The 12,765-nt window shown below is 46.0% G+C and overlaps 1 protein-coding gene across 1 annotated transcript in view; it reads right to left on the bottom strand.

The window, feature by feature from the left end:
• Bmper (BMP binding endothelial regulator) overlaps positions 1-12,765 on the bottom strand; it is a 236,489-nt gene that overhangs the window by 204,717 nt on the left and 19,007 nt on the right. Inside the window, exon 3 of the mRNA XM_060371035.1 lies at positions 1,368-1,467. Coding sequence (XP_060227018.1) covers positions 1,368-1,467 — 100 coding nt within the window. The remainder of the gene's footprint in view (positions 1-1,367; positions 1,468-12,765) is intronic.

The raw sequence follows: 12,765 nt of genomic DNA, 5'->3' as shown, positions 1-12,765 counted from the left end.
TGATCAAAACATGTGAATGAAATACGGTTTTTAAGAAGAAAAAATAAAAAGATATTAAATGTAACTAAATGTTTGAGGCGCCAGACACACTAACTGCCCTAATCTGCTTAATCCTAGATGCACATCACTGCATCATGCTTACACTATACAAAGATATTATGTGTCAATTAAAATCAATAGTTTTAAAATGATAGTAGAAATTTGGTCTCTCCCAGCGGTGGACCAGGAGTCAACAATTAAGGTGGTGACCTGCATCTCCACATGGAAAGCTTCCGGGGACTGTACACCCCTGCCTCTTCCAGCTCAGATTACTCCGGCCTCTGTTTCCTTGGGCCATGACCCTGGTCTCTGTGTCCATCTCTTCTTCTCGAAACGATACAGGTCACATTGGATTTGGGGCCACCTTAACTCAGTATCACCTCTTCTTGATAGATCAATATCTGCAAAGACTATTTACAAATAGCCTAGCATTTTCTGAGGTCCTGAGGAACCTTTGGGGAGCCTCCACTCCTACACGTACTGCTGTGTTGTGACTCAACAGCGTGATTCTGGAGCATACACCCTGAAGCCCTGGCTTGAGTTTCAGGTGTCCTTACAGGTCCGAATTCCCACACCATACAGCGTCAGGCCTCACTTCTGACTTCTAGGGACAGGCTCCTGCGCTAAAACAGAATAACAAAAAATGGGAACCACGGAACTAAGCCATCTGCGTGGATTACGTGCCGCAGAAAGCAGCTGGGGCAAGTGTCAGGCGAGAGCCGGGAGCCTCGGGTGCTGCCTGCAGCCTCTGGCCAGGCTGGTAGGAAAGACCTGGGCTAGAGCCAGCAGCAGGCGCCGCTAGACAGCATTCCAGACAAGCGTGAGGGCACCAGGGTTGGGGCAGGATACTTCAGGACCGCTTCAAAGACGAGCGGGGTTGGGGTGGAACAGAGATTTAATTTGGGAAGAAAAAAAAAAAAAGATTTAATAGGAACCAAAATGATAAAAGTTTGGGTTTAAAGACTCCTCTGGCAGAAGAGGGCTAGGAGAGCGTGCAGCCTGGAAAAACCAAGTGTTGAAACTTCTCGACAAAAACACGCCCGTGCGCATGTGTGCAGATGTGCATAGGCGTCGTGTTTGCATCTTCGCTGTCACGGCGTTTCAACAACTTGCCTCAGAAAACATACCAAATGTGCGGATCAGCTTGTCTCCTCCACCCTCCACATCCCCCTTCACATCCTGGCAGCTCCCGTGCCAGTCCTGTGTACCCGGGCTTCAGTTTCCCTCCTGACGCCCACCTGCGTGCCAGCCAAGAGCCGGATGGAAAGAGGGGTGAAATAAAGAGAAACAGAGGTGCCGTGAGATGAAGCGGCCAGGGATAAACTCACCTTTGCAGCGCTCGCAGCATGCACCCCTCTGCTTAATGGCCAGCGCGCAATCCCGCGACAGCACCGGGCACTTCTCTCTCTTGCAAGTCACCTCTTTGTTCTGGACAAAAACAGACAAGGGACATTCGGGATCAGCTTCACTCAGAATCCAAACCCACAGCTGCGGTTTCCTCTCCCTATCTTGCCTTCTACTTGCCAAGAGAACTCGGGAGATAGCTGATGGAATTTTTCTTTCCCTGGAAAAGAACTAGCCCCCGGGAATAGGGGACTTCAGGAAAGTGGTGTGTTTTCAGAGAGGAGGGGAGTTGAAAAGGTCCATCCTTAAATGCCAGCCTTGCCCAGATAACCCCACGCTGAGGAAGAAATTTTCTCCAGATCCACCTCAGGGTTTCTTTTTAGTACACGCTCCAGAAATGATAATATTTGTGTAAATCATATTTTGCCCAGTGGCTACCTGGGCCAAGATTGCATCGTGAGAACAAAAATATTTTCTCACTGCTGTCCAACAAGCCTTAATAGTAGAGTGCATTAAAATGCACCAATCTAAAATTCCAACTCAAATAACGACAAAGTTGAGCACTGAATCAAGTAAGAGAAAAAATAATATTCCACGTGCCAAGCAGAGACACAGTCGTCAGTGTTTTATAGCCTTGGGACAGCTGCATTACATTAGCACTTATGCTAATGAAAGTGTGGTAAGCATTTGCATCTTTGGTTTATCCCAAAAGGTTAGCTGTTAAAATGTCTTAGAGGAGATCCGAGTGCAATTGCGTGCCTGGCTCCACAGAGAGCAGGGAGGTGTTCTCCCGATCACGCAACCTGACCAACGCCACAGAGGCCGTGTGCTGTGACTTCCGGGGAGATTAAACTCCGATGTGATAAACGTTACAGATAAGAAAACCAAAACTCAGTAAAGGTAGCTGGCCTTCCAGATCTGAAGCGGCCCCAGTGGCCTCTGGAGTCACAAATGTGCCCTAGCCTGAGCTGAGGCTGTAGCTACTTATAACCTTCATTTCCCGATGTGGAGAAGAAAGTTGGGGAACCACAATACCGGCTCTGCTCAGCTTGGACGGCACCCTCAGCTCTTCTCGGCAGAGCACAGGAAAACGCACTGGGGTGGCCTCAAGAGGACCCACGCGTCCTCAGAGTACAGCTCGAGAGTGCAAAGAACTCACTCACCGCGGAGCTGTGTGGCTGAGTGCCCGAGGAGCAAAGTGAGGTGCGTGGAGGAGCTGGGAGGTGTGTGCTCGTGTGCACAGTAGAGTCTGAGAGGCCAGACCCCAGGCAGCCGTAAGAGGAAAAGGCAGCCCCTTTGTGTGGCTCCCAGATCTCTTTCATGCTCTAGAGTTTACAAGACACTTCCTGTATCTAAGTCTGAAATAGCCTAGACTGGACTCCTCCTGCAAATGATTGGACCATCCAAGCTCCCTTCAAATCACCATCATGGTCCTCCTACAGCAGATGAGAGGGAGCAGAGAGGACTGGGCCTATCTTTCAGCAGCTCTACTTCTATATAAGCCATGCTATCTCCCTGCCCTGTTGCTTTGCTAGACCACCTAAGGCCTGCCAAGGACAGTGTTACTATCCCCAAGGTTGTCAAGCCTGGTGAATGTACAAAGAGAAAGAGCAGCATCCATAGAGGCTTCAGCTCAGTCCTGAGGGCTGTGGTTGCTGGGTCTTGTTTTGTTTTGTTTTTGTTTTTATTTATTGATTGCCAGTGAAGAATGAGAGGGTGTGGCTGATCTTTACAATGCAATGTCTATTCTTGTTCTCTCTCCTTGTTTTCTTCTCTCTCTCCCTTTCTTCTTCCCACCTCCATTCCTTCCCCCCCACTTAGTTTTTCCAGTGTCTTCGGTATGGTAATTATACACACAGAGCTAACCTCATCCATTCATTCAGATCCTAAGATGCAGTAGTCTTCCTCCTTCATGGTACAGTACAGCACCCTAGCACTGCTGAGAAGTTCTTAACAAAAAAAAAATGGCTCTGCCTCCACCCACGGCAGCGCGAATTTGAATAATTTAAGACCGCTAAGGTGACGAAGCACAGCTGTAAAAGTGTCCTTGTCCCCAATGAAGATAAGGCGGATGAAGGAGCCGTCCTGGGCCTGGGAAGACAGCAGACCAGGTGTCTGGCTCCCAGCCCTCCAGCCCTCCAGCTTCATTCTTTTCTTCCCAGTGATGATGGTTTAAAAAAAAAAAAAAAAAGAAAACGTATCACAGCTCACATTTTCCTTTAATAATTTTCTTAAAATTTTTCTTAAATTTTTCTTACAACATAGTTAGAATCACAATGCAAATTAGAGATATGTTTTTAAAATTTTAGGTATTGTTGACCATATTCCTGCTGAAGGCAGCAAGAGTACCTGTCAGGCGTGTGCGTGTGTGTGTGTGTGTGTGTGTGTGTGTGTTTGGACACTGCCTGACTTGACCACCTGTGATTTCACTTGCAAAGCATGGACTCTACAACTCCCATTCAACACAGACGAGCTCAGCCAAGGAAGACTGTGACAGACATGAATATGGCAAGCTGATCTTCAGTGCTTGTGTGTATAACAGTGCAGCAAACCTGGACATAGCCTGGAGAAGGGTCCTCGTAAGACCATTGTGTCTTCTCTGAAAGGAGTCCTCACACAGAGTTCAAACCTTCAGGACAGTCAAAGAGATGAGCAGAAGCAACGTGAGGTCTGGTAAGGAGGAAGGCACACTCACACTTAAAACCTAGCTCAGATAGAAACCTTTGAGACAGTCAAAACCCATAACAAGATCCCAAGATTCATAATAAATAGCTTGTAAGTGTAATCCGCCATGCGTGATATCCCAGGTGAATGGGCTGTACAGTCACTTCTGTACTTTTTTTTAAATATGTGGACAGACAGACAGGCACACACGCCTAAACTTTACGTATATATTTAGGGGGATAAAATTTCCTTTCTGTTTACCCTGAGGATTTTTTTTTTATATATATCCTATTGGGGTCATGTCGAAGCTGCCAGATCAGATCATTTCTCGGAGTCTGTTTAGAGTCTGGTTGGTGGGGATGTGAAGATGTACTTACACTACCAGGCCCTCGAGGAAAGAAATGATACAGCTGTGGGAACATCATTGAGACACTGCTTCCTTGTCCCCTTAATTGATCCTAACAGCTACACGGGAAACTCAGACACAGGTAATTAACACCACTTGCCTGGCTTCCTGGACTTGGACAAGATACAAAAACCCATATCCTGGAGCCAATGGCTCTGGTGAGGAGTGGCATATACAAGGCCCTGCTTTCAGGAGGCCCCCATCCCCGCAGCCCTACACATCACAGCTGAGGGTAGAGCTTACGACTCATCCGGTTCAGGCTTTAACTCAGCAAACGCTTCCTGATGGTGATTCACACGTTCTGGGCACTTTCTCTGACGCACTTCGACGCTGAGCTAAGTGCGAGCTCACAAAACCTCACCTCAGCATGATTTTGCAGATAGAGAAATAAGGAAACATGTGCCTGGGATTAGCAAACACAAGTGAGAGATCCTGAGCACTAGCAGATCTCTGTCATGTAAATACCACAGTTCCGTACTTCCGTACATAACGGACATCCAGGATACAGAGTGGAAGAGAATAGGATCCCTTCCCGGGGTCCTCCTCATAGTTTCCCACATGTGGAATGAGCGCCTACCTCCAGCAGAATCTCTCTAAGGACCTGCCTCAGTCCAGTCGTGGGACATCTGCACCTGCTTTGACGAGGCAACAGGGCCAGACCTATCACACCCCCGAAAGACAAACTGAAACCCTCAGTTTTCCACAGATTCCAGGTTAGGTTTGGAGAATCACCCGTTATTATACATCAGCACACAGAAACAGTCCTCAAAACGCCACGTTCACACCAGAAAAGTCAAAACGCAATAACCTAAGCAACGTGTAAAAGCGTCACCTCACAGCCCTCCGCTTTCTCATCGTGTCTCTGTGTTCACCCTCTAGAGGGTCAGCCAGCTGGAGAGTTAGGTCTATATTGCTGTCTCCTTCCAGAAAGAACGGACCACGAATACCTTAACATGGACAAATGCATCAAAAAAAAAAAAAAATGTAGCCTTGAGATGCACCCTCAACAACTTGTCAACATGCAAAAAGAAAGAGGGGGCAGTATAGAGAGTAAAAAAAGAAAAAAAAATTACATGTCTGGCAAGAAAACTCCATAAGGACGCCAGCCAAACCACAGTGGCAGCCACAGCCAAGTTCAGTCAGGATGACAGCAGGCAGTTTGCTGAGTCTGACACTTGCCACCAGATGGCAGCACAGAGCTCCCTGGCCGTGGGAGTTACAGCCTTGAGCCTGATTCCTGCCTGCAGAACTGTCTCCTGTGTGGAGACAGCAAAGCATCAGTGTGAAATGTTTCTAGTTGCTTCCACACACTGGAAAAGAGAGACATCATGCAGATGTCCTTGAACGTTTCCATAAATGTCTTGAAGACTTTTTTTCTCAGAACCAATCCCATTATAGAATGCAGAAAGTACTACCTGACCCTTTATCTATGTAATAATAACTAATAATAACTAATAATAATAAATATAGAGACAGAAACTCAGAAGCCAATACAGTGACAGCGGTGAGAGCAAAACCATCTGCTGACAGACACCATCATTAAATCATGAAACAGTACCACAAGTGTCCCACACTATGGCTGATATGCCACTTGGCCGCCATGATAGAGATGTGGCAGGCTGCAGAAGTCTCTTCTCCTGGAAGAAACCTCAGTTTCCTCCTGTTCTTCCCCCCCCCCACCTTGAAAGCAAGATCTGCCCCAGAGGCAAACAGCTGACTATCAACAAAGATGCAAATTCAAACAGCTAGCTCCTTTTTTTTCAGAAGTCCAGGAAGGCCGTGAGTTGACTCCATCCCCCGCCACCAAATGAGCACCATTCCATTTGTCAACAGGGCACGGGGTCAAGGAGAACTGCTTGAGAAGGTAAACAGGCACAGGTGGCTTTCTCCTTCCTTCATCCCACCTCTCCCTCCAACACATACACATGCTCCCCTCTGTCATTTCATCATGATGATGTAACTTGGGAAAGGGACCTATAGAAAGACCTTCACAAGCCCCTCCCCCCCACAACCAGATGCAAATATCCATGGGAGCAGACACACATCCACCCCCAATGGGCCACTCCCACTCTTATTAGCTGCCAGAGGGAAGATGTCTCCTGGCATCTCTGAGAGATGAAGAGCTTCATATACGTCCCAATCCACTTCGTTCTGTGGAACAAGCCTCCTACCTCCAGAAACAGGATATTGGAAAGAATTCCCCCTGTAGTCAGAAACCATGGAAATGGATAAGGATCGTGAGACATTCTGACCCTTCGTCATACTGCTAAAGGCCTCATCTAAAGCACACACAGTGGCGTTTCATATAGACGGTCTCAAAACTGCTCAGACAGGAATCGGTTCTTAGCAATATGGATGTTTTCTGTCGACTTTTCCGAGGAAGGGAGAAACCGATCCAACATCAACGAGTTTATTCTCATTGGAATTTCTAGTCTCCCCATGCATGATGTTAAATGGCTCAACTTCTCCTTGAAGTACCCCATTCTAACTCAATTCAGTCCTCCTAAACTGCCAAAGGGGATGTTATGGTCCTTTTAAACCTAAGTCCCAGTTTCTTGGAGGCAATATTATACTACTTCTCATAAACAGAAGAATAATACTTTGTGTTTACATAGCACCTTCCTTCTAAAGAACTCTGCAGACATTATTTCATTAATCCTTATAGGTTTCTTAAGTTTTTCAGAGGAAGGAATGATCCACAGTGAACGGAAGTGTCTCGGGCCCTGGAAGAACTGGCAGGCAGTTTAGTTGGGAACTCAATATGGTTCCCAGGCCTGGATTAGAAGTCCAGGCAAGAAGGTTAGTTGCTAAGACACAGCATTAAAATTTATAGGTATGTCGTATTAGAATTAGGTTAGCTCCAACACAACCTTGAGATTTTAGAAATAGATTAACATGTATTGAGCTACTCTGGGAATTTTCCAGGAAAACTAACCACATGGGTCAGATTGGGGAGATCCTAAGCCTGTGCTGGTGTAAGGAAACCACGGGAAGGTCTGGCCAGGACTTGGAAGGGAAGGAGACCTCACACCTCACGTCAAGCCTTAGAAGTACTTGAATGCAGAGATACAAGCAAATATTGAAGAAAGAGGAGTAAGTGGTACTGAAGACCTGAAAGAAGTGGGCTGTTTGAATTGTTGGAAATAATGACTGCCTGTGTGGAGACTGTGATTTCCAGGGGTAGGAGAAGTGTGCTGAGATAGCCCACTGCTTGCCAATGGCAACACTAAACTTAATTCATGACTTACTACTTTAATTACTTGCTTGTTCCTCATTATTGATAAATACAATTGACTTCCCCATAACTCTTAGATGGAAAGAGCTGGAAGCAAAAACAAAAAAGGAAAGGGTAGATTGCCTGCCAAAAGCCTAAGGGCACACCAATTTAAGACTCTGGATCAAGTCTCAGTTCAATGGAACTCGGAAGAAAAAGAAGAGACGAGCAAAACCATTTCTAACATGAGGAAAGTGGGGCTGAGAAGTCCTCAGTACGGTCCCCAAGACATCCCTGCTCCTGAGCTGAGCTGAACTCAGTCAGGAAATAGAGGGGAGGGTTCAGGGCAGGGAGGGGTGTGTGGCCCTTGCACTGTGGACCTCCAGCTGGTTTCAGAAAGTAGCATTTCCAGATTTTTCTCCACCCTTAACCTGCACTGCTTTTGCAAATTCCTTCAGCGGCCAAGGTCACAAACTGTCCCAGCCTGTCTGTAGTCAAATAGTGAGTAGCACAGAGCGTCTAGGAGACGCTGACCTGTGATTTATCACAGGCCCCTTACATTTCTAGAAAATCTAGAATCCTGTCCGAACTGAAAACCTGACCTTTCTTCACCCTTGCAACAAGCCTTGGGAAGGCGTTGGTGCTCCTTCAGTTCTGTGAAGAAGAAAACTCAGGGACAGGGAAGTGAAGTACCCACCAAGCTTGCATGACTTGTGCAGACAGAGACTCAAGCCCAGGGTTCTCTTGCACAGCTGGCCAGGGCAGAGACTCACACCTGGGGTTCCCTGCTAGGGAAGTGTGACTTAATTGCTACAATTCACAGCTTGGTCCTAGAGGCTTAGATGAGCCATCTTTCCCGGCAGCTAAGAATTTAAACATTTGCCTTCACCTAGCAGTCCCACTTTCAGACCATTATAAACCTTGGTGTTTTATTGTTCTATTTTGAACACAGAAGTTAGAAAAAAAAATACTGCATTTTAGGAAAGGCAGGTTATATCTCTGGCTTAAAAACGAGTTGCAGCTTCTAAGTACCCAGTCATGATCACTGGTAAGATGGACCAGAAGCTGGACTCAACTCTTTCAAATCCTTTCATTTCTTTCTCAATTTGTACTTGAGGGTGTACTTTCCCAGGAGCCTTGCAGCATCCCGGAGCCATAATTCTGGAGACTTTGTGTTAACATGCCTTGTAAGAACATCATGCAATCCATTGTACTACATGTGGGAGTGTTGTTCTTTCTCCCCCGTCTAGGCTCAGTGAGTTTACCCCAGAGACCTAGGCCCTGGCAAACACGGCCTCCTCCAGCCCCGCTCACAGTACAAACTCAGGACAAAGCTGCCCTTGAAACTCAACCATTTAAAAGACTTTATGAAGCCCACTGGGGCCCCCGATTATTTTGCAACAAGTCATATCCCATGAAGAAATTCACTTCTCTGCAACACAAAAACAGAAGGAGATTAAAGAAAAAGGCAAGGGGGTGAGAGAAAGGAGTGAGGACCCCGCTGTTCCGTCTGGCTAGAATCGTGTCATTTAGTACCCACATCCTCTACAAAGACGGTGTGCTGTTGATATATGGCCCTCATACATCATGGGATGACAGTATTCTCCCAATACTGTACCTTGAAAATATGACACGTGCCAGCAGAAGCCGCGGGGGATTAATAAGGAGGCTCCTTTTACATACGAGTTCTCTAACATTTCGATTTTTTTAACAGTCTCTAGTTTGCTGGAGCGATTATTTGGGGTCCTTGTCTAGTTTAAGGGTTCAGGTCTAGCATTTTAGTTTCTCCTTTTCAAGGGAGCCTTAGAACAAAGGAACATGGGATGTTACAACGGCCCGGCTGCTCCAGTGCAGCTGTGATCTAAAACAGGGCAGTGTCAAACAGCTCCTCGTTCTGTTTAATCATATTTTGAAATAGAACCAAAACATTAGAGATGGCAGAGCACAAAAGAAATAACCACCAAATAAAAATAGTAGCCGAAAGAAAGTAACACAGCCTGTTTTTTATTACGGCGCACATCGTATAAGCAAAGGTCTCCCTGCAGCCCCACACTTACGGAACTAGAATAGACCGGCTAGAAAGCAGCCAGGGACCGCCACCACGGGCCCCATCACAGACACTGCTCTGCCACCACCCTCAGAGCAGACTGCAAAATCGAAAGGTGCACAGTGCCCTCCTCCACCAGAGCACAGCAACCAGGCATGTGAAGACAGGGAGAAAGCATTGGCACCCTTCGTTTATTTGAGCCGAATGTTCAAATCTCCCCATCCCAAGAGGTCTCCAACAACTGGGGTATAGAAGGAAGTGGTGATGCACAGCTAACTTCCAAAAGACTCCTATCTTGTGAAGAATTGCAAACTTGGAGTGAAGGGAGTGGGCCCTGAAAAGGAATGGGGCTCCACGCACAAGGTGTCCTGGGGCCTCTCCTAACACCTCTGATTATTTTACACTACTGCATGGCCTTCAGCACATGGTGGATAATGAGTTGGCTTCTTCCCCTGCCCCAAAAGAAAACAGGAGAGAAGGGGACTATGAAATCCTAGGTGAAGGTCCTATGCCTTTCTCAACATCTCTCACTGAACAGATGATGGCTGTTTTGGGTGATCCAGCCCCAGCTTTCAGCGGGATCTAGAACTCAGAGAATTGTCCTGCCTTAATCTTTGGGAGACACAACAGTCTGCTAGAAGGGATAAAAAGGGTATGAGGCAAGTGGGCAATGAGGGTAAGGACTTTGGGGTGCAGAAAGATTGCAAGAGCCAGAGGATCAGGGAGTTTGCTGTGAGGTTGTGTCTCCTAGAAATGTCAGAAGCTACCATAAAGTCTCACCAGCATGGCTACCTAAACAAGGACAATAACAATAGAGGCGTTAAAATGGACAGGGGAAAGACTATGAAGCCCCCACCCTACATAAAGAACAACAGGCAACTGAAGAATGTTGAGAGCAGGAGAAATAGTCTTCCCCAGGGAGGAGCTCACCAATTGGCTATCCAGTACCTAATGCTCAGCCCTGAAAACATACATATAAGTAACATTATACAGCCTGAGCAGATTGTAATTATATATTTTTGAATATGTAATATATGTACATAACAACAATTAATGAAAAAAGAGACCATGAATTTGAAGGAAGACTAAGGGGGTATGAGTGAGGCTTTGAAAGAAAGAAATGACATATTTAATTATAACTTCAAAATAACAAAGTAATAATAAAAAAAGCAACTTTGGGGGAAAGCTGGAAATGTGACAATAAGGAAGACAGTGAGCCCTGTATTTTAAGGGCCCCTTTCCTAATTTATTCAATATCAGAAGCTGGGTTCTCTGGTGTAAAAGGACAATGAATTCAGTGGAACAATGTAAGTTGTTCTTAAAGAAGAAAAATGTGTTTAAAACATGGAAACCAAACGTCTTAGATATGGTTGGTAAAGCCATCCCTGGAGAATCGATTCCCTACATCAGCACCTATTTCCTTCCCAGATCTACAACAATTCATATTGAACCTAAGTCCTCAACGGTACTCATCCCTATGGGTCCATAACCAGCCACAGAGCAGAAGAAACACAGGACTTTTCAAGGATTGCCCAGGAAAAGCCTGGGTGCTGTAGCCGTTGCAAAAATACCTGATCTTGACAAGTAAACAGTGCTGACATCCAGGGGAAATGGCAGGGCTGAGGGGCTGCTGCAGCCCATCTGTCATTTTGACAAAGTAACTTTCTGGTCACCACTGAGACACTTTTAAAGACATCTGCACAATTGACCCCGACCACCAGTAATCACTGAGCCTTTCAAAGGTCCCTGTGGGACAGGAGGCCTAGTTGGCTGTGGCCTGGACTCTCAAGCCGTGCCTCTATGCCACAGTTATGGCGTTGTGGTACCTCAGACGTTAAAAATATACCTAGCTCCAGGCTACACGAGTTAGCACTGACGCAGAGGGTACGCGGTCAGTTTGAACAACACTAGGCAGAGGAGCAACCGGCACAAGTAGCTAAAAATCCAGAAAGCCCTTGCCTCAGACAGACTCCCCATATGCTGGCCATTCTGAGCTGGAGTTGCTCTGACTCATCCACTAGGGCCATTAGCAGCGTGCTCTCGCCACTAAAGCTTTCCCAAGGGCACATGCAGATGTCAGGAAGAACTAGAGAAACCACAGACGTATTTTATGGGCTTAGGGCGTAATTTTAATCTACTAGTTTCCATTTCTAAACTCTTTAAACCATCAATAAGAGCCAAATTAGCACATAATCCTTTTCTGAGATTAAAGGTGCTATGAAGAAATGGAAGTGGCTGGATACCCGTAAAACATTCTTAAATGTGAACTTATCACTAAGGGGATTCTTGTGTACCTCACTTAAAAAAAATCAAACCTGGTTATTATTTCTGACCATTAGTCTTAACAACACCTTCCTCTTAAGGCAACGTCTCAGCACTGACATATCTAAAGACAAACGTGTCAACAGAAAAACAAACAGCCTTTAAAAATATGATGTTTTGGCTACAAGCATATTTTCCTGTGGGTTAACACTCCTACTGCATAATTCAGTCTATCTGACTAAAGGAAAAAAAAAAAAACATGAATCTATTTGACAAATATTTTTGAGGACCTGCTGTGAACCAGGCATTTTGCCAGGTTTTGCTGGGAACAGAAAACATGAATCAGATACATCTTCTGCCCTAGAAGAGCTTACAGTCCAAGAGAGACAGGCTTGAGCATGAAAACAGTTAAAGTGTCTCCCGTGATGCAACAGGAGTGGTCAGCAGTGCTGCTCACCCATCATGGATGGAAGAGACACGGCAACTGAATTCTACAGCCAAAACCTCTGAGGTCAGTCCAGGCATCCTGGGTCTTCAGACAGTTCGATGCCATTGAACGAGCTTTTAAAATGCTCTATTGTATAATCATATCACTGGTACAGAATGTGACCTACACATGTCAGAGCCCACAAATGAGTCTTCTTCCAGGCCAGCACTATAGCCCACTCCAAAGATGCAGCAACATGGCTCATGGCACCTGTGGCATAACAATTGGCTTTACAGCTACATGGAGAAGGAAGGAGGACTCAATCTAGGCAATTGCTGTCTTGTTGAGACTGCAATAGTTAA

This window comes from Meriones unguiculatus, chromosome 1 (genome assembly GCF_030254825.1).
Source record: "Meriones unguiculatus strain TT.TT164.6M chromosome 1, Bangor_MerUng_6.1, whole genome shotgun sequence".
NCBI lineage: Eukaryota > Metazoa > Chordata > Mammalia > Rodentia > Muridae > Meriones > Meriones unguiculatus.
The sequence above is the reverse complement of the archived record's forward strand: the minus strand, read 5'-3'. Positions and strand labels throughout refer to the sequence as shown.